The sequence below is a fragment of the Myotis nattereri genome, assembly GCF_964212035.1.
Source record: "Myotis nattereri genome assembly, chromosome: 5".
Lineage (NCBI taxonomy): Eukaryota > Metazoa > Chordata > Mammalia > Chiroptera > Vespertilionidae > Myotis > Myotis nattereri.
This window is the reverse complement of record NC_138080.1, coordinates 97,745,539-97,768,774: the sequence shown is the minus strand read 5'-3', so window position 1 is coordinate 97,768,774 and position 23,236 is coordinate 97,745,539. Positions and strand designations below refer to the sequence as shown.

Genomic DNA, 23,236 nt, shown 5'->3' with positions numbered 1-23,236 from the left:
ATCATTCATGATTCCAATGTGAGTATGATAATCCTATCTCCGTTTTTTTTTTGGTTTTTTTTTTTTGCTAAATGGAACATTTTTTATCATAGATAATGTATGTAGACTTTCAACTCTATGCAATGAAGATGAATATGAAAATCAGGAATCTATTTTGCTGATAATTTGGATCTTTTCCAAAGAAACAAAGACTATAGAATGTGTGTGTGTGTGTGTGTGTGTGTGTGTGTGTGTGTAGGACACATGAGAAATGTGTGAAGCTCATCATCATTCACAGCCAGGGACTCTGTTTATTTGAATAAACCAGCATCCCTTATGGCAATACCCAGAGACAAACATCTGCTAATCTGAATACAAGCAATGTGACTTACTGGCTCCTAAAATTGAAAACGGTAATATCCATCTTCCTTGCAGGATTTGCTACACTGACAGTAAATTTGGAACTCAATGGTTTGAAATAACGATTACTGCATTCTCCATTAATCTTAGCATGCTCCAAACTAGACGGAAGGCTAACTTGAAGACATCGTCCTACATTTACTTAACTCTCATGCATCATGCATCAGAAAGCTGCTTCTGTTGTTTTTTTAAAAATCACATCCATAGCAACTTTTCAACTTGCAAACTAATGTCTGTGTCTAGGCATTTTGTACATGAATTTAACTACCTGTCTCTTTCTTAGACTTTAAGCAAGATTGGGTAAAGCCTGAAGGTTCATTCTTGGCGCACCATTGGCTCTGCTGGGCCTTTACTGATCAATTTATATTGGTAGTTTATAATGCACTAAGCATAGTGTGGAATTCTGATTGAAACAAAAAGTGTAACATGATGCTAGTCTATCTTTGTAGGCAGGGAAGTTACCTTGTTTGATGGCTAGGTTTTTCTGTGTCTGGCAATATCAGAAGAAGGCACTAAGATGCATGAGATAGGAATTTACTCACCAGGAAACATTTGTTTAAGCATCTGTTAAATTCAGCAGAGGGAGAGGTGGTTTGATTTGCATGCTGTAAGAAAAACTCTTGGAGGAATAGGGTGGGCATAGAATGGTCTCTTTGATGAGGAGAGAAATGGGGAGGGAGCCTGCAGATCTCATTAGGAAGTGATACAAATTAGCAGGGCTAGCCCCGGAAGCTGTGGGTGCATTTACTCTGGGCGGTGCATGTCCTCTCCTCTGGACAACAAGCCAGTTTATGAGATCATGATGATATTGCCATTACTCAGTAAACTGCCACATGCACTCTCTTCTCTGTCCAGCTGAACTACTTTAGCCTGGTCAACAGTAGAGGGAATGGCCACTTGTAAATGAAAGTTCCAAGGATGTGATATCTAAACTGTCCAAGTCCTCATGAATCTAAAAATTGGGTTCGTTTGTTTGCTTGCTCCAATATTTCTGAAGATAAATGTTAATTCAGAATAGACTGAAAATATATTTTTTTCAGAACAGGGCTCTGTGGCTGTGCTGCCTGGTTATAAAATCTTTGACAAGATCTATACCAAAGTCAGTGATTTTAAAGATACGTCTTGAAAAAATTCTCACATTTACATGGATATCATGTTTACCGCCAACTTTACCTACCTGTGCTAATAACAGACAATGAAATCCCCAAGTTCATTTAAGATATTCTCTTTTCAAATGTTGTAGTGGTCACACACACATCCACGTAGCAAAACTAATTGGATACGTTTTCATTTCTGTCTCTCCTCTGTTAGATGTGGAAATGAAAATTGAAATAAAAGGAGTTGATAAAGATCAGCTCCTAATATTTGGTCTCCCATGTCCTAAGAACTGCCCCTGCAATAGTGTCATGGTAGCAGCAGGGGCCTGCCAGCAGCACCTTGTAGAGCATGACCTTGCCCCCAGTAACAGTTCATCAGGCCAAGTTAGGCCAGAGCCCCTTCTTCCGGAAGTTGTAACAAGACGGAGGAGAGGGCAGAGCCATACTAGAATGGTTACAGAAATAAATTCTAAACCTGCTAACTGGAGCTGAATTGCCTGTGCCTGCTGAAAGGCCTTAGGCCATTTTCCTACCTTCTCTAAACCTTGGTTTCCCAATTGATAACGGGGATGACAGCAGCACTTATTTTCACGTGCCTCTTTTGATAAGGTAGTTACTATAAGTAAATAGTTTGTCTGGATCCTAGAAAGCTCTCAGTAAATGTTAGAGGTTATTATACGTCTCCTATTTTATTATTTTTTATGAGCATATATTTATAATGGATTTTTATGTAGCTGGGAATGAAAAATTGCTATGTCTTTGAAATGGTGTTAGGGCAGAAAACCTGAGGAAAACAAGAAGGCAATCATAACCAGGCAAAAGAGAGGACTCTACAGAAGGCTGTCTGAACAAATAGGAAGCAGCGGTGAAGAGTTTGTTCAGGGATCACATCCCAGCCCCCACACTCAGGTGAAAAGTCTCTCCGAGTTACCGTGTTCAACAGAGCAGGTCCCTCGAAAATGCAAGGCTTGTTCTGAAGACTGGGACAAAACGTCTTATGTTCCTAAGTAAGGATTGTCATGAAGTGTTCCCGCTTGCACCATTTATCACCATCTGTGTGTGCGTTGGCTTACTACATTGCAAGCACCATGGAAAGCAGGGCTCTGTGGCTGTGCTGCCTGGATATTTCTGTCAGAACCTACTGCCCCGAGAATGTGCTGTTTGATTGCTAATTAATGGTTTTTAAAACAAAGTTAAGGAGTTGTCCTAATTTTGTTTTCTATTCCAGTTGAAGTCAGATGCTTAGGGAGCTGTGGAGCCTCTAGGGACAGACAGTCTGAGGTCAAGTTGCTACCTAGCTGGGTCACTTTCCTCCTTTGGAAAATGTGGATAATAAGAATACTTAGCTAAAATATTGGGTATTAGGATTAGTTGAAATATGGTCTATAAAACCCTTAGCATGGTGCCTACCGTATCGTATGTATCCAATAATGTTGAGTGTCATAATGGCTATTATTAATTAGATACTTTATTAGTTCCCACTTTAAAAACTAGGAAGCTTTTCCTGTCTTAAAAAAATAGCTTTGTCATTCTGCCTTCTAGTTCTCACAGTTTCTAAATCCTGCTTCTATCTTATGCATAATTCTACTATAATGTGGTTTACATGATTAATCTTCTCAAAGTGGTCAGGTACCATCTCCACTAGCCACTTAGCAGATCAGTTGCAGACCTATGGCTAGTGTGATTACAGAACAATTCAAATGTTGTCCGGCTCTGGATATTTAGGCGATAGGGAGTATCAGTGACGGAGACACTCTGCCCCTTCTTCCTATCTAATATTTGAACAAAGGCCATGCATGAAAAGGAATTCATGATAATCATAGGGTTAATGGTTTATTAAAAATCCTACTATGTACCTCTGGTCCAAGACGAAAAAATAGATATCATTGTTTCCTTAAGTCACAGTTAATCTGAAGCAATCACTCAAAGGTGTGCCAACTATTTTTCAAGATGAAAGGTTTTGATTGCCTAGGGCTTTATTCATTACTATCTCTTTACAACACCTATTGGGCATCTACTCTTTGTGAGGCATCATACTAGGAGTTGGAGAAAGAATAGCCATTTATTATTATTAATAATAATTATTAATTATTAATTATTGCAAGAGTATGATGTCTGTAATGTTTCACTTTCTCTCTTGATGTTTCCATTGATTAGAAGAGCGCAGATCCAGTATAAGTCATTTGAATGCTCTCTATTCCCTAATACAGTGGGGCCTTGACTTACGAGTTTAATTCGTTCTGAGACCGAGCTCGTTAAGGAGCTCGTTAAGGAGTTCGTTAACTCAAATTACTCTATCAACTCAATGCAAAAAATCAGCCGAGAGACAGCTGGTATCTCAAAAAACTTGTTAGTTGGGACACTCCTAAGTCAAGGCCCCACTGTACTGTTCTATTTAGGGAGGGGAGGAAGGAGGACTAATTTAATTTGATGGGTGAATTTGGAAGGAGAAATCAGTCTTGCCAATCTTAGCCTCTTCCTCTTGACTTTTCCATTTTGGATGCTGGCTGTTCATAAGACTCAGTTTTCTGTGTACCTCTATGCTAGAAGGTTCACATGGACAGTCTACTCTATACCCTAGCAGAGGGAGGCCAACACTGCATGTTGACTAGGTGGGTTAATCTGGCTGATCCTGGGGTTTACTCTCAGAAAACCCACTTTTCTGCAGATATAAACCGCTTTCTGCAATACCATTATTAGTAATAAAGGTGATTTTGTCATATTTCATATCCCTTACTCATTGTCTTATTTCTCAAAAGGTTCAGAACTCAAGTTGGGAAAATGGTGTTATTTATTGAGTTCCTTGAGACCTTTATTTTTAAAGATAATATAGACTCTTACATCTATTCCAATTAAGTAATAATTCAACACTTACGGTAAGCTAGCAGCGCACTGATACTGTGAGGAATGTGAAAATGTATCTTTAATATTTTTGGGCATCACTTTAGGAAAATAAGACATTTTTTATAAGAAAAAACAACTTTACAAAGCAGTTCTCTATGTGAGGTTAAATTGTATTTTACAGTCAGTAAATGTAATTAGAATGCTGAAAAGGAAAATTACTTTTATATTAGATTAAAACATTTTTTTCATAAAGCATTTGGGCCTTGATTTGGGCCTTTGTTTAAATACAGGACTTAGATGGATGTGGAATAGAGGAAATTTCCATGAAGGGTACATAAGGAGTTCAGAGGCAAAAATTATAACTATTATTTATTGAGCACTATCAGTAGACACTTCAGTTGCATATCTCATTTAAAATTCCTAACAATCTTATAATAATAGGTAATGATACTAACATCCCCACTATAAGCTTAAGTGATTTGCCCAAGGTCATGCTGCTGCTAGTGAGGAGATTTGCATTCAGCCAGCCTGAATCCTAGAACCAGTCCTGCTCACCCCCAAGTTGTATTTGTCTCACACAAATGATTAACTAGTCAATATTTAGAACAAATAAGGACACATTAGTAAAATCATTTATGGATTGAATGGAATACAATCAGAGGAGTTTAAATTTGACCTTAAACGTGACTGGGATCTATGAAATCTTCTTAATTAGAAAAGTAGCATGAGAGAATGGTGCTGTGTGAAGGTCCTCAGAGCAATCAATATAGCAACAACTATTGTATCACACAGTATTTCAATAAGCGTCTACAGACTGACCACAGTGGCAAAATGTTTTGCCGGAGTAATAAATCCGCAATTATGGCTTTTATATTTCTATTTCTTCCAGAGTAATAATGGCTGACATTTCTTTAGTGCCTATTATATGCCAAGAATTTTAAGTGCTTTTCATGTATTAATTCACTTAACACTTGTGATAACCTCATGAGGTATTACCATTATTCCTTCCATCTTACACATGAAGAAACTGAGGCAGAAAGATATTACCCAAGGAAGTATCCTTATAAATGGAGGAGCTGGGATCATAAACCCAGACATTCTGGTTTGGAAATCTGTATTGTTACCCACCACTCTGCTGTCTCTCATGTGCTCTGCTGACACTAATTTGCAATAGCTGGTACATTTCATAACCTGTTTTAAGATCTAAATTATCCTGAGCCAGCATCTCCCAATGTTTGACTCACAGAGCATTAGGTCTATAGCATGTCAACAGGTATTACATGAAGAAAAGGGATGTTGGATAAATACAATTGGAAGACACTAGATTATATGACGTTAAGCAGTTTCCTTATTGCAGGACTTGTCAGAGCTTTTACCCTGCCGAGGTGGGTGTGCTGTAAATTTCACACTTTGGGAAATGCTCGTCTCAGTTGATATTTTCTATAACTTTTATTTGGAGTCATCTGAGCTACTATGAAATCAGGACTTTTACATTAATATGGCATTTCAAAAATAATATTCAATTAGTAGATCTTTGAAATGTTCATAATGATGTATCTTCATGGCCTCTTTGTGATTTTTTTGCTTATATAGGAGCTTGGCTGTTATGACTTTGGAAACATTATTTAATACCTGCAGAGCTCTACTGGTGCACCAGTTCCCATCAGATGCAAGAGAAATGCATGTTATTCATTGGGGTTGGGAAAAGAAAGAACAGGTATGCATTCGTTTTATTCACACTCTTGATAACAATTTAATGAATGCCATTTGTAGTGAAACTAAATATTTCTTACTAATATATTTTAACTATTTCTCTGTATAATTCTGGTCAAATATTCATTAAGATTTTATATTCATTTCCACTTTTTAGCCAAAAAATTCAGAAATCGCAATATTTATGGCTATTCTATAATATTGCTGGCTACTCAGAATCCTAGAATCCTCCTAACTGAAATGGAAGATAACTTACACACACACTATTTGGATTACAGAACATAAACCAAGGCAAATCTGTCACTTCAGGGATGGAAATAAAGAAGACTGTAGTGATTGATAACCATAAATAGTCTTGGCCAGAGAAGTAAATGGGTATTTCCTATTATATAAATATTATGTATACATTTTATATTATATATTATGCACATAGACACAAAGCTATAGTCAAGCTATTTCAAGTTGTTCCCTCTATACTTAGTATGTATTTTTTCTTTCAAAAGTAAATTTAGAAAATATCCCAAGAGAGCAAAAAAATGCAGTGTCACTCACCATATCATGGTCTGAAACGGGTCCGAAACTGGTGACGAAGATGTCAGTCTTCACTTCAGTTACGCGCTCTGATGAAGCAGAAAATTGGGACAGTGAATGTCTATCAACAGCCCTTATTAGATCTCACCGCTACACATTTACACCCAAATGGGAAATTTATTGGCTTTGATTAGCTATTTCTAAAATTGGTCCACTGTGTAGTCCTGATAATTTACTGCTTACACATGAAATTTCACAGTTAATATTTTTCAGTGGAGAACAGAGCCTAAATATGCTACTTTGGGAGGTGGAAACTTTATGAAGAAGTCAGCTACTGCTTAATGAATTCTTCAAGAATGGATACACTTTCCTAAATGATACACGGCCATTTCACATTGTAATAAAAAGAAGTTAGCATATGGCTATGGTTTAAGCGTCTATATTCTTACAAACCTTGCCAGATCCGTTAGGTATTTAGCTACTCTTGGGAAATATATACTGTACGGTAGCAAGCTTTATTAACTCTTTATGGACTCAAGGGTACGCTTTATAAATTATTGCTTTCTGTCACTAAATCATAACTGAATTACCCAAATTACTCCCTGGAAAAACCTGACAACTCATATAAATATCTTCAATTTTGAGGATAGGAAGAACATATTATGGCACAGAAAAGTTCATTTAATAGATTCCATTTCAAGTTCAATATGATTTTATTGTATTGGTCTCTGAGGCATATATATCAACCAATAAAACATATTTATTGTAGTTTTCTAACAACTCAACACAGACATTTTTAAGGAAATGCATTCACTTGCACAAAAAATACAAAAATGTTTCTTTCATAAAAGGAAACAATTTGTTGAGAGGTGAGAATGAAAAACATATGACTTCGTAATTTTCAGCTTTAACTCTGAGAAATAACACCCCAGTATATTAAGCAATTTATTTTATTTATTGGGACATGTATCTCTGGCATAGGACATTAAAATGGAGATCCAATATATGTGATAATAAATTTTTTGAATATCGATTTTATCCCTCAGCAATTCACTTGTACTCAGTTAATACTCTCTGAGCATATTTCTCTCAAGGAAGTCATGTTATACAATACACATAATGTGTACCTCACAATATAAAATAATTTGAAGGTAGAGATAGCCCCTTCAATAACCAATACAGTATTTTTGGCTTGTTTTTGTTGGTTTGTTTTTGCAAACAATTTCGTTTGTTCCAAAATGCATAAAGAAATGCTTGACACAAGAATTATCTGGGATTTACCTTTTAAATATTTCAAATTGGAGGATATAGTCTGAGACAGAAAATAGAGTTGTGTTTTTAGAACTCACGTGGGACCTCAGTTTTAATATTCTGCACCAACTGTGCAGCTTTAGAGGAAAGAACAGCTGTCAGAAATAAGCCTTGGCTATATTAACCATTTGCCCCTTATATGGGTTCCCATGCTTGTACGCCCCTTCCAGCAGTCATTTGTTTCCAAGGTTGAGTTTAGGTTCTCTCCTGATTATAAACTATGAGATTTATGGTGAACATTTTACAAATCTGAGTGACATTTATGGCATGAAAATTATATTCACTTTTATTTTTATATTTGTAGCAGGGATCTACCATTAAATGCATGATAATTTGAGAAATATATGAATGCCGTCTGCACTGGGCAATGCTGGGCGGCGTGAGGCAGTTCTCCTGCTCTCCTTTATCGCGATTACCTACGTCATGAGTACAGGGAGGGTAACATTTCTGCTCTGTAAGGTATTTCCCCAAGGTAGCTAGCTTTACAAAAATTAGCTTACCAGATGTTTTAGGAGCAACCAATCTGTTTTATCTAGCATGAGAAAATGCTCTTAAGCAGTGAGATATACACTTGCCAAATATATGTGCTGTTTCCCTCTGATGTTTTTAGCTTTCTAGTAGGTAACTGTGCTACATAAGTGACAAATTATAAAGGCCCAGAAGCCTATTTTGTAAAGATTGCTGTGCCATTCAAATAGAACATAAAACATGGTTAAATTTGCCTACATTTATTGCCAGGCATCATTGTTACTGTGCATGCAGGGATTAGGCATAAATGGAAAACAGGTCACATCAATGGAGATAACCACATTTTAAAGTCTGTTTCTTTATTATTTTATCTATCCTTGCCCCTAAGTGTATTTACCATAGCAGTTCATGATCTTCCAGTACTTCTTATTTTCTACCAGCCATCTCCCTCTGAGGTTTCCCAAAACTCATCACTGTACCATTGCAAGGCAGATACCTGACCAAGAGCCTAACCTCGTCTCTCAAATGACCTTTTCACCATGCACTATCATGGAGTACCACCATCCACATAAATCCACTATTAATATCTTGATTTATTCCCTTATATTTTTTCTATTCAAATATTTGCTTAATGATTATCCTTAAATCTCATTCTCACTCAGTTGAGTTCAGTTCCGTTAAACAAAGGATAGACACCTTTGACCACAAGTATGTCTCTCACTGTGGCTCACCAGAAAGGCCTTAAGGGGCTCCTGAAGTGATTCTTCTTTAAGGCAGAATAATCAGGAATGCAAAGTTTTAACATAGCCAGAGGATTGTTGTGATTCAACTTCAGCCAAATTTTAATTTTAATTTTAGTGTTTTACTTGCTTTTCGGCAAAGAAAGGGTGGTCTAGAATCAAGACCTCTTCAGGTTCAGGATCAGGCTTCAATGGAAGATGTGCTCATATGCATGCTATTTGAGATCTAGGGGAATGGTTGAGGAACATTCTTTTCCCCAAATCGGGAAAATTTAGTCATGTTTTCCTCTCCCCTTCCAGTTGAAATAGCCACGGGGTGGGAGAAGGGAATCTATCTATGTAAATTATTTATTTTTTAAGGAATACTAGGACATTAGAATCTAAGTGATCTGCTCTAATGCCAGACTTTATTGACTTAGCGCTAGATTCTAAAGTGTTATTAGAAATACTCAAAGCCTTTCTCTGGATCACATGAGGAAAAGACAAGAAATTTTTATCCATCAAAATAATCTATTGAAGAGCATGCAACATGAGTCAGGAACTTCTAATGAAGGTCAACTAGAACATTTATACACCTAGCCAAAGTTAAACATAAATGAACCCCTTTATGTAACTAGGAAATAGTCTGAAAATGAAATTTATTTAAAATAACTTGTTTGGATGACATGTTGAAAAAACAGATTATTCAGCATATTTTTCAATCAAATATTTTTTTCATAATAATCCTTCACTGTCCAATGTAAAAAAAAACCCCAAAAGATTCTTTAAATGCACACACATGTTCAAGTTTTCAAGGAATAACATGGAATAGAGTTATGTAAAATAGAATTATGATGATGATGATGATGATGATGATGATTGCTCTTCTTACAATGATTGGGGAATATCTTCAAGTAGTTCATCAATGTAAATGAAGATTTTGTTGATAAATAAATCAATTCAAATAAGCCTTTTAGCAAGCACACACTGCAAAGAGATATATATATATATATATTATATTATATACTCTAACTATTAGACCACAGTAGATCTGTTCTTACTTGGGATGTTTTACAATGTTGATAACCCGCTGATAAGAATTGAAATAACAGATGTTTTGTAGTGATAATTCAAAAAGATCATTAGTGCTTGAGGCAGAAATGAGAAAAGCCATGGAGTATAGTAAGCAGTAAGCACCGTGGATTATGAGTCAAAAGACTCAGATTTTAACTGTGATTTTCCTGGAGAACAAACTGCATGATTTTAGGCACTAACCTTTAATCCCTCTGAGAGCATCCATGACTATTAATAATGAGATTCTCATCTCAAGAAATAATACCTGCACAGGTGACTGCATTGCATTGGAGTGAGGGTTAAATAAGATTGTGATGCCAAAAACACTATGAGATGTATTTGCTGGGTATATTAAATTCGTCAGCAAATGTGTGTGTAGCATTTTCTGTGTCAGGCAGGTAACAGTAACACATTGGTGAGCAAAAGTGCAAATGTTCTTGTTCTTCTGTAGCATATATCATAGTCTTTGAGAAAATATGTTTTAGATAGATTAGAAACAGATTAGATAAATAGGTATTATATATATCATTATGAACAATTACACAAATTATACTAATAAATTTCAGATTACTGGGAATTCTCTGAAAGAATGTCTTTTGAAGAGATGACTGTAAACTGAGACTTGAAAGATGTCAGGGAGATGCAGATCCAGGGAAAGACATTTCAAGGAGAGGAAAGAACAAGATTCAAAGTAAGTGTGTTATGTTTAAGAAACAGAAAGTTTGCCCTGGCTGGTCTACTCAGTGGGTTGAGCGTAGTCCAGGCACCTAAGTGATCCTGGTTTGATTCCAGGTCAGGGCACATACCCAGGTTGCGGGTTTGATCCCTAATCTGGGTGTATGGGGGAGGCAAATGATGGACATTTTTCTTGATGTTTCTCTCTCCCCGTCCCCTTCTTCCTTCCTCTCTCTCTAAAAATATCAATTAAAAAAAAACAAAGGTTAATATGTCTGGAGCCTGGTGTTGCTGATGATCATGATATAAGATGACACTCTAGTGGCAAGTAGGCCCACACCTAAAGGTGTCTGTGCATTTCACTAAGCAGTTGAACTTTATTCTAATGTAAAAAGAAGCCTTTGGGTGATGAAGTGAAATTATGTCAGTTGCAGTTTAAGAAGATGGCTAATACTGTGTGAATAATGCATTGTAAGAGTGTTCACAGAGGGTTGGGGAGACAATCAACAGTGAAAAATTATAGGTGATGTTTTATTAGAAATGCCTATCACAACAACTTATTTACGAAGGCATTGGCCATAGTCTCACTGGAAATGCTGTCTCCTGCGGCCCCAGAGTATTCACTCGGTCGAATCCCAAGGACTTGTACCTTATGAAGGGAGTCTACTGCCCCCTCTAAGCTTCTTGGTGGTCTATTAGTCCACGGAGGCAGTCTGTATGGAGACTACATGGACTCACATTAATCACCAGAATAAAGTGTATGTTTAAATTTTACTTTGAAATGGTCCTGTTTGGAAATTGAAAATATCCTGGACTCCCTACATAAATATCAATGTATGCTCCTGGATTGGACAATGTTTCTGCTCCCTGCCAATCTTTCTGGGACATCCTTCATTTTCATCCCTTTAATGTGTTAGAATAGTTGGCAGCTTTCCCTAGTTGGTATGTAGTGCTACTTAATTTTGTGTTTAGCTGCTAAAGATGCAGAGAGGGTAGAGACTCCCACTTCAAGGTGTCTAAATAGTTCCTGATCCTTTGTTGCCTTTGCATTTCAAGAACTCGGGTGATACAAGCAACTCCCAGAGTTGGGGGAACAAAAATAAATTTTACTGTGGCAGACATTTATCTCAGTTCCACTGAGAAATTTCCTCCTTCGCTCCTTACATTATGGTCAGTTTCTCTAGAGAGAGGGCTGTTAGAAAAAAGTATGGCTGCTGTGTTGGAGGAATGGGTTTCTTTCCCTCTATGTTAGTCTTGATTGTGTAACCTGCAGTCACTTTGAGGTAAGATACTTCTTTTTTCCTATTTTAGTTTTATGAGAATAATAATATAACAATCTTGGAGGGAGACAGCATCCACTTAGGACTTTGTCCTCTGATGTTTTCCAAAGTGGCAGCATTCGTGACGATTAATAATGAGATTGTCATCTCAAGCGCTCCCACATTATTTTTCAAATAAAGAATTCAGATTTTACCTGAAAAAAATGAATCATCTATAGAAAAGATTTTTTTTAAAAAAAAATTCAATATTGTTTCTAGAAAGAAGATGGGAAATGAAAACTAAATGAAAGGTCAAAATAACTGCACAAAAAAAAAATCAGCTGCATCCTTGTACTAGTCATCTGGCCTTTACAAGGAGAGCAGAGCCTTGGTGGCTACATTTTATCTTAGGAAATTCTTGGCACTGCACTGGTAGATGGTTTCTACAACCAGGAAAAGATGAGAGAGTAGAAAGTTCCGAAACATACTGGCACACCCCTTTGGGTATTTGGTTGGATTCATTAGACGAGCTGGCTTCATGAGCTGACTGGCGATGTCAGCCTGCAAAGGCTAAGAGGTGCTCTCTGTTCATTTTAACAGTTCCTCTTGGGTTTTGGTAACTGCTTTTTCACTGAAATTGAACTGAATTATGGGATGTCTAGATATACGATTTCTGTGGAAATAGATTGCATTATGCCAAAGTCTGAGCATCTGCTACACACCTTGCATTAAAAGCACCAGATAAAACTACAGCAAGTTCAAAACGAAGAATTCAAGAACAGAATTTCAAAAGATAACACTCAAGGCCATTATCTGGGACAGTAAATATAATAACAATAACAAATATTGGATAAATCTAAGTTTTTAAAATTTTTTTTTGGTATTGTATTTTAGAATCTTTTATTTTATCAGAAACTATTCCATTGTGACAGATATATGTTGTCCTCTAACCTTTTGGAATTCTAGCTTTTTCATATAAATATAAAACAAGTGTTTTAACTTTAGTTGAATATGAATAAAATGGTTGCCTCTAATCTCAACATTACACAGGGTGCGAAAAATAATAAAAGATCACATGGATATCAGATATCTTATAATCTTGAGATAGAACAAGGCTGAAATTTTTATAATGTATTAAACTGTACTGCTTTCTCTATCCCTTAGTAATCTAAATTTCATGAAGTTGCATACAATTTTAAATTGAAGTTAATCCAATTTTTCCCCAGAGCATTTAGTTTTCCAACTTCACATATTTTGACATAAAGACACATAGATAAGCCAAGATCACAAGCCAATTCCCCAAGGGTCCAATGCCACCTGGCCAGCTGCACGCATATCCAACCCAGTCAACTTACGTAGTTGGAGATGTTTAAATCTTAAAGCAGAAGACTCTTATAATAATTGGGCTAAACGAAGTCTGAAAGGTCTTATACTGGCATAAAAAATCGAAAATGAGGGAAATTATGTAAATAAGGAGAAAGTCTGCTTTGTGGCAAAGATTGTTTGTTAAATAACATGTTAATGCTAAAATATCTTAAGAGAAAACTCGTTGTACTCTGTTTGCCAATACTTATTATCTAACTGATACCGCCAATTAAATAAAATATAAAACAAAGCAAACCTAAAATCTATGACACAGGAAAAAGAAGAAAATATTAACTGAATATCTGTTAAGTAGGGAGAAATAAATCCTGTTCTTTAACCTATATTCCTGCCCACTAGTTCACTTCTATCTACTCCCATCCATCTGGGTTTGTCACCTGACGGTGCCTCTCTCTTCTTTTCCTTCTTTATCTACATGGTTTGATGATGAAATCTTTGAGAGGTATCCCTCATCCTATGCATTATTTATTGAGATTAAACTTAAGGCAGTATTGAGAAATTACAACAATATTTTTAGGAAATACCATTAGTAGGAAGGGAGGGGGTGAAAAGTTCTGCAATTCCTTTAACATGTGACTCAACCAAGATCTCACTTCTTTGGCTCTATCCTGGTTGAGTTCCATTTAAAAATGGCTTTTGCCCTAATCTGTTTTCTAAGGAGTGCAATAAAATTGTTTATAGAAGCAAAGGTCTTTTGTGTGAGAATGAACCGGTGAGCAGGAGGAAGGTCAACCCGCAGCCTGGTGGCAATCACTAGAGCAGTGATGGCGAACCTTTTGAGCTCGGCGTGTCAGCATTTTGAAAAGCCCTAACTTAACTCTGGTGCCATGTCACATATAGAAATTTTTTGATATTTGCAACCATAGTAAAACAAAGGCTTATATTTTTGATATTTATTTTATATATTTAAATGCCATTTAACAAAGAAAAATCAACCAAAAAAATGAGTTTGCTTGTCACCTCTGACACGCGTGTCATAGGTTCGCCATCACTGCCCTAGACACTAAACTGGATGTCATTAACCTGGCTCACACAGGGATTTTGTCATATCATCAATCAAGTGTCACCTGTATATATGGTGGGGCAAAAGGGAAGGTAAAGATGTCACTGGAAAAGCATTGCTTGTCATTAAAAACCCAAAAATCTTTCTTCTGAATTAAAGTTTGGATCTATGTTATGGGTTCTTTCTGCAACCCCCTTACCAGAGTGCCGGGGGCCACCCTGATGGTGGCTGAACTGCAACCAGATGGGTACAATTCAGAGGGAGCATTATTTAATTGTTTTAGAAAGTTGGAGAGAATTCAGGTTTCTTTAGTTTATTATAATCACAGTCAATAAGGAGAAACTTGGGAAAATGAATATCAGAAAAGTGTGTAGTTTGGTCCTGATTTGAAATGAGCAGAGGAATCCTGACTCATCCGGGAACTCCTCAGAATGCAGATCCTTCGCCTTTACCGTGTCTTCATGTTGCTCTCCTTCCCCTTCTGTACCCGCTCACTTCTCTCTCTACTGTCTCCTTATTTTTAATACCCTTTTTTGCTCTCCTTTCTTCTCTAACCTGTACTTTCCTGTCTCACCATTCTTTCTGGCTTTTGCCTTTGCCCTTTCCCCAACCATTGTCTTCTTCTATACTGACCATGCTTTAGGTCAGTACAGAAGGTCAAGAGCCTTTCAGAAACATTGTTCAGGCCCTGGTGCAAGAGGGAAGCAGACCCCCACACCCTCCCCTCAAAGACAGGGATTTTAAATGAGAACAAATTCCACAATTACTGACAATTTTGATTTGTATTTTCTGGCTACTGGTTGTATTTCAATTCAGGTTCACTTAGAGTTTTCTTCATTTATTTTGTACTTAAAATATGAACAAATTCAACTTAGTTTTCTCTTTGTGTTCCTAAATAGAATATATTAAATCATTAGAATTCCACACATTTTACTCTTTATCTCTTTTATCTCAAACACAAAGCCCCTTCCAGTATATCTTGTCTATATGTTATCCTTTTATTTTCATTTTCTCATCATTGCTCTTGGCCTTGAAAAGGTAGCCTTGTTAAATAGTGTTATAATATCTGCAGACTGATTTCTGTCATCGGGATGCACTAAGTTAACTATTTTTTTTCTTAGCTATTGGACCCTGGGTATATATCGCCACAGAGTAATGCTAAACCTTCTGATGCAGTGTGTGTTTCTGGAAAAAAAAAAAACAGGTCATGATGAATTTGCACACACAGAGTTTCTTATATTAGTCTCAAGTCTCAGCTTGTCACATTTTTATATTTTCTGAGGGCATTCGGAACAAAATATCCCTGCCTTCTGCACAATGTGTTATTATTTTTATAAAACCAGACTTTTGCCATAATAATGAAGAGAGTGAGCCCCTTTTTCTTGCAAGAGTAGATTACCCCAGCTGTGATAATAAACCTACTAAGAGGATTCTTTTACTCCCTTATAAGTCAAGGACAGTCTTTCAAATATTTCCTCTGCATATTTTCATCTGAAAGCAAATGGATTTTTTAAAAATAATTCTTCATTGTTGAAAGTATTACATATGTTCCCCCTTCTCCCCCATGGATAATATTTTTTTAACCATTTTTGTAATGGAAATCTACTGGAATACATAACCTACCAGAAGTCAATAGTAAAGAAATTAAATTAAATAATTTTACAGAGAAATATATATTAGATCATTTCAGTTTATGGCATCCAGACACAATGGAGTTAACATTTTTTTCTCTAATTCTGTAGCTGATTATGTTTTTTTAAAAAATCTACAGTCTGTATTTAATATTATGAAGAATAGTTTTCAAAAGACAGACATTCTCAAAATGTACTTAAAATTTTTAATGACTCGACTCTGGGAATTTTTGTAATAAACATATACCATTACATCCTTTAAGGCTAAAAAATGCACTCCAAAAAAACTACAAAAAAATAAGTTAGTCATTATTATTGAAGTTTTTTCCAAAGTGTCATATCCATTAGATTGAATTTCAATACCTTACAGGATGATACATAAAATAGAAATAGAGGAAAATATTTGAGCTACTTTTTAATTTTTTAAATGTTTATTATATCCTCGAAATAACTTTTAAGGAAACATAAATATCAGAGAAATTATCTTTAGCAAAGAATAAATGACATTATTCTTTTCAATTTTCCCAAGTCCTTGAATTTGCTGTTACAACAGCAAATTTTATCCATTTTAATTAAGTAGAATATACCTTGACAATAGTCAGCTACCTATTTCTCTTCTTTATTTTATTTTTCTTTATTGATTAAGGTATTACATATGTGTCCTTATCCCCACATTGCCTCCCCACACCCTACCCCCACTCATGCCCTCACCCCCTTGGTACCTGTGTCCATTGATTAGGCTTGTATGCATGCATGCATACATGTCCTTTGGTCGATCTCTCCCCCTTACCCCCACCCTCCCCTACCTTCCCTCTGAGGTTTGACGGTCTGATCGATGCTTCTCCGTCTCTGGATCTGTTTTTGTTTTATTTGGGGGGGATTAATAGATAATAAAAGTAAATTCTATCAAAATAGTATTGTTGCTGTATGGATTAATATTGTTTTTGCTAACAGAAGGGATGTGTGAATGTGTGTGTGTGTGTGTAAATTCTTTAACAAACTGAATACGTTGCACAGAGCTTAGAAAGAATACTCGTTCACATGTAAAAATATTAAATGGGGTTTCTTTAACTAGAATAAAGACCTGGTTTTCTAGATGTCTTTTAAAAATTCTGCTGATTTTGTAAGGATTGAAATCATAGCACTGGAAGGAGAATCGGTAAAGAAATTAGATGCATGCCCATCAGCACGTTGAAAAGTCTTGCTTTTTAAAAGTTATGTCACTATCCTGAGTGTTTCTGCTTTTCGTACTTTCCTTCCCTACCTGCAGTCTTTCTAATTTATTTCAAATTTTATGAATCAGGAAATAGTTTTCCTGAAACCAATTCAGATGCTTAGATACACACAGACATTACAGTAATACATCGCATACACCATTATACATTCCAAGTTGTGACCCATACATTTTGTCCCATAAGATTTTTTTCCAAGGACATAGTGAAGGAAAACTTGGTGGAATACAAACCCCAAGGAATTTGTTCTAGAATGAACGTTTGGAATTGGTAAGAAAGGATCCCTGGTTAAGGTCTGTGACATATATTGACTTGTGTCTTTGACAAAGCAGTTTCCCTCCCACCCCTGAGACATTAATGGCATTTGGCAGCGTCAAAACAGACCCATGATCCACATTCAGGTGATGACACGACCCAAAGTATTTTAAAAATGAAGTCTAAATCCATGCTGCCTTTCAGTTTTAAAATCACATTTTGAATTCTTAAGCTCCTTATTGTTTTCATATCTTTACTGTCTAAATGAAGAAGAGATGACTTTCTTAATATTTCTACTTAATTTTAATATTGTTATTAAATAGTTTCTGTAAATTCTTCGGAGAAGGTACAGCATCAGTAATAGTTGGGAATCCTAGATTCTAACCTAGGTTTCTTGTGCGACTTTGGATGTTAATTTATTTCTTTGCTTCACTTGTTTTACTCTGAGATCAATATTTTGTTTTGGCTTCGTTAGTCTTTGTTTAACTAAAAAAGATAGGTTGATTATCTTACTCAAGGGTTATTCAAGTGAGTGTGTAATGTCTAATGCTATTTATTTTTATTGTTATAAATATTGTGTTATTAAGTCTTCTTCCTAAGCAAAATTTTATTTGTATAAGGAATTAAATATAATTGGTTATAATAAAAATCTATTAATATAACCAAATAGCAACACCAATACAAAGAAAAATACACTTTTACTTCAGAAAATAAGGGTTTAAGTTTTGAATGCATGGTTTATAAAAATCGCTACCATCTATCTTAGTCACCTTTTATCTCAGAGGTGGTGCTTATCTAATGCAAAGTAATGGATCAATGAGTAATATTCCAAAAGTAATGTTCAGAGCAATAGATTCAGAGATATTCTACTTGAATTCAGTGCAGGCACAGCAATGCCGAATGAAGTAGCTGCACTCTTCAGGCTGGAAGAAAGAATATTAACCCCCTTTTTCCTCATGTTTAGTAAAAGTAACGTATCTTTAATGTTATTATAAGTTTGTATGTGCCTTTTACTACAGACGCATATGTACATGGAACTACCCTGGTAAATTCAATATTGAGCAATCTATTAAAAATAGGGCTAGTCATTTAACTACATGCTACCATTTTTATTACTTTTCCATTTAGATGGAAAGCCATGCTTTAAAAGTAAGGGTCTAATGTTGTTCTCTAAAATTAAAACAATCATGTGACCCACCTCCCAATCCTGGTCTTAGGCGATTGTCATAACCATCTAGGAGTCGGTCCAAAATCCTGGTGAAGACAGTGGTATTGTCTTTAAGTTCATCTTGTATTGAGGGTTGTCCATAGCTGAATAAAGCATAACAGGAGATGATAACTAAATGATAACATTTCTACTAAAACCTTTTCTCAAATAAAACCTTCCCCAGATTTTCCTACTTCCTTCCATTGAATCTTAATATGAAAATTCCTTCTGGTGCAGTGAAAAAAAAAATCTTATTTTAATTCCTACCATTTTTTCATACTCGTTCTCATGGGTGATAAGCTCTTTATTCTAATATTTCTAACCATGGAAGGAAAATTATCAGGAAATGAGTTCCTTCTCTTTACATTCATAATTCTCAGCACGTAAACACAATGCTCTAATGTGTTTTTTTTCTGGGCATACAAGAAGGTTAATGCATATCGGGGGAGAAATTTTGGGAGACTTCTTCCCAAATAAAAAAAAATATATATATATATATATATATATATATATATATATATTTATGAGCTACCGAGATAATTAATAGTTTTATTTTCATTTATTTAACATGGAACATAAGTTAAAATTTCACCTCCTAACATCCCTTTCTTTATCTGCTTCATGCACATACATGTGTATTTTTCTTTTTTTCTTTTTATTTTTTATCCTCACCTGAAGATATTTTTCCATTGATTTTCAGAGAGAGTGGAAGAGAGAGGGAAAGACACATCAATTGGTTGCCTCCTGCACTCATCCTAGCCAGGGCCGGGGCCTGGAAGGGGCCTGCAACTGAGGTATGCACCCTTGACCTGAATCGAACCCGAATCAAACCTGGGACCCTTTGGTCTGCAGGCGGATGCTCTATCCACTGAGCCAAACTGGCTGGGGCTGTGTTTTGCTTTTTTGATGTTCTTTCAAGATAATACAGATGAGAAAACTAGAAAATGTGTTTCTTATTATAATTATATTTTTACATCATTGAGTAGTTTCCATTCACCTGAAGGTTTATGAACCTATTTAGGTAGTTTTATAATTTGTTTATTCAAACCTCTAATTAATTGACTTTTTGTCATTTCTGGTCTTATAAGTAAAAAAAGTACCTTGAAAAAGATATAGTCCAATATTCTTAATTTATGGTTTACTAAACTGTAGTGTAGGATTGGTGTTTTATTTAAGAAAACACAGCTACTTGTGAGCAGAGCTTGAAATAGGACCCAGTTTTCTTCACATTTTAGTCTAAAACTTTATTTCTATTCTTCTATATTATAGTACTTGTTTATACTTAAATCTTTATAGTTGAAGGTGTAATTATTCTTTACCATTGCTAGTCTTTGGGTTTCAACCACATAGTGACTGCAATTCAAATATTGTGTATTATTACATCAATCACATTATTATATTATCTGTGCTCCCTGAATCATATTTTATGTAATGATTAGGATGACACCTCCAAAATCCTGTGAGAGAGAAGTCTTCTAATTTAAGATGGATCACAGTCACTGATACATTTCAGTGATAGCTCTGACCTTGAGTAAAAACAAATGTGAATTAGAGTATAAAGGAGGAAACTTCCACAAAATAACACCTTCATATTTTCTGTTTAACATGCTTTGGCTTGAATCTTGTGTTCATATTACTGATCAATCTAAAAAACAAGTAGTAACATATGAAACTAGGATCCACTTATTTTACAGGAGCAAGATATATAACCAAAATATCATTTCAAAAACAAACATGATTGATTAGCTAATTAAATTTATATCAGCAAAATGTAATGGCTATTTTTTCTGATAAATTTTAATTTGATAAAGTTATAATAACTAAATGCTATCCACAATAGTCAATGCATAGAGTATACCTCTATTAAATGATCTTTAGTTCTCCTAAATTCAACATCAATATCATGCAGATTAAGGGTTTACTCTCCTTTGGTAAAATTAAACATCTTAGTGGTTTTTGAAATCAACTTTTTAATGAGTGTCTTCCAGCTTGTCTCATTAGTTGATGATAGCAGTAAAGCAAAAATAGTTTTCTGACTGCAATTATTTACAAAAACTCTATCACAAAAACCAACTGTCAAATGTATCTTTCAAGGATATTAGAAGGTCATCCTGATAAAGATGGAAAAGAAATGTTAGCACACCTTATGTTGTGAGAGGGCCAGATCAAGTAATTAAAGGAAGAAAGCAATAAAATGAGAAGGGGGAAAGATGAGATGGGTGATATGACAGGGCACAATTAGATTTTTGCCAGGATTCTTAGAATATGGAGTTAGTTATCCATTACTTTTACCTGTATTCCTTTTTTTCTTTTTTTACAGCTTATACCACATTCAGGCAATGTGTCCTCCCCCCCCCCCCTTGTATTAACCTGTAAATGTATTCACCAATTTTTTTTGCATTGGAATACAAATGCCAAAAGATATATATCCCCACACTCCCAGAAAACCAGTTCTTTTATCACAATTGAAATGGTAACCTAATTTTTAAATGTGATTTTATAAACAGGTATTCTTTCTTTATTTCTAATTTACTATGCCCCATTATAATTGTCAGAGAATAGCCCTGGGATAAGTATAATTGATTTGCTATTAAACACTCACGCCTGTGTAATGTTTCCTAAACTAAATATATAATTTGGTGAGAAATGTCAGTTACAGTACCTGATTTTGATGCCATATGAGCCACTATATAATAAAACACTGTGCACTACCTCCATCTACAGGTCATTACAATAGTAACACTTCATATAAATTTTCAAAAGCAGTGAAGAACAGTTAACTCCTCAGATTGAGTATCTGGCAATAAAGCATTTCCTGTTCATCTGGTAGTCATTATTTACCACACACAATAGCGAAAATAAAAGCAACTTCTCAATTTTAAAAATCCTCCTAAATTTATATCTTCCCAGGCTATGCTCTCCCTCTGCCTTACTCATAAGGGCTCACTTTCCATTACATTTTGGAGAATCTGAGATTTTTATAATACATCTAAGACTTTCTTATGGGCCACAGGAATAGACTATATGAGAAATATAAGAGTAGATAAAGAATAATCTGAAATATTTGGTTATTTATATCATTGCTATTATAATATCTTTATATGCTTGGTTAGGTCATTAGCAAACATTTTGAATATGGTTAAGCATATTATTAAATTTGTCTTATAACTTGTCTCCATAGTAGTTATGCTTAAATTAAGAATTTCAATTTTATCTGCTATTCTCAAATATTTTTCTGGCATATTTTACCTCTACTGGTTATATAAGTAATGTTTTCAAAACATATGTATATGCTTTTATAGAGACTATGACTTTCAAATTGCAAATATTATTTTGAACTTTTCACTACCATATAGTCGTAAGTTTCTCTATGATTTTACAACTGGTTAAAAATTTTCTTGTTAAAAAAATCAACCCACATAGTATGCAGACATTAACTGAGGTAACTTTTCTATGAATAAGAAACCGCTGGTTTTGTTCAGTTACAGATGAACTGTGAAAAGAAGTTCAATTTAAGACTTACATGTTGAATTAATACATTCCTCAATAAAAGCATAAGTGTATTCTAACTAACATACAAATAAGGTGATTATTTTTTCATACTGCTCTTCTTTATGCTTAACTGGAATTTTATTGCAGTTAAGTTTTTTGAATTCCCTTAGTCATGAATTCATCCAAGGGCAATTTTTCTTCCCACTAAAACAGTGGTTCTCAACCTTCCTAATGCTGCGGCCCTTTAATACAGTTCTTCATGTTGTGGTGACCCCCAACCATAAAATTATTTTCGTTGCTACTTCATAACTGTAATTTTGTTACTGTTATGAATCGTCATGTAAATATCTGATATGCAGGATGTATTTTCATTGTTACAAATTGAACAGAATTAAAGCATAGTGATTATTCACAAAAACAATATGTAATTATATATTCAATATGTGTTTTCCGATGGTCTTAGGCGACCCCTGTGAAAGGGTCGTTTGACCCCCAAAAGGGTCGCGACCCACAGGTTGAGAACCGCTGCACTAAAAGAATAAAATGAAAAGTTACGGAAATTCTCATGCAGATGGAAAATAAAGCGTCCCCACCTTCTCCCAGTCAGTGTGCCCAGAAGGAGTGTCCAGGCCCAAAGACAGTCAAGGAGACGCAGGCTGTTCTTCTTCATCGCGGGCTGGTGCAGCTGGAAAGTAGAACAAGTAGAGATCAATGTCTCTTGTAAGAAACATCAGGTTATAACCACTAGGGCTGACTGAGGCAGTTCAGATGAATGCTTTGAAGTCAGGAAATGACCTCACTGGGCTATGACACCTCATTGGAAGCAATGGAAACCTGGACCTTCCATTCTCCACTGTCCCTTCCATTTCTCCATTCAGAAATATATCAGTCTCTTAATTTCTCCTGTAAAAGAATACAAGTTGAAATGCTTTCAGGTTCCAAT

The 23,236-nt window shown here is 35.4% G+C and overlaps 1 protein-coding gene across 2 annotated transcripts in view; it reads right to left on the bottom strand.

Moving 5' to 3' along the window:
- GABRA1 (gamma-aminobutyric acid type A receptor subunit alpha1) overlaps positions 1-23,236 on the bottom strand; it is a 49,588-nt gene that overhangs the window by 23,490 nt on the left and 2,862 nt on the right. For both annotated transcript variants that reach the window (XM_081091708.1, XM_081091709.1), the window contains exons 2-4: positions 22,887-22,978; positions 18,793-18,905; positions 6,606-6,673 (exon numbers count right to left, since the gene is read on the bottom strand). In XM_081091708.1, coding sequence (XP_080947834.1) covers positions 6,606-6,673; positions 18,793-18,905; positions 22,887-22,963 — 258 coding nt within the window. In that variant the 5' untranslated portion in view covers positions 22,964-22,978. The remainder of the gene's footprint in view (positions 1-6,605; positions 6,674-18,792; positions 18,906-22,886; positions 22,979-23,236) is intronic.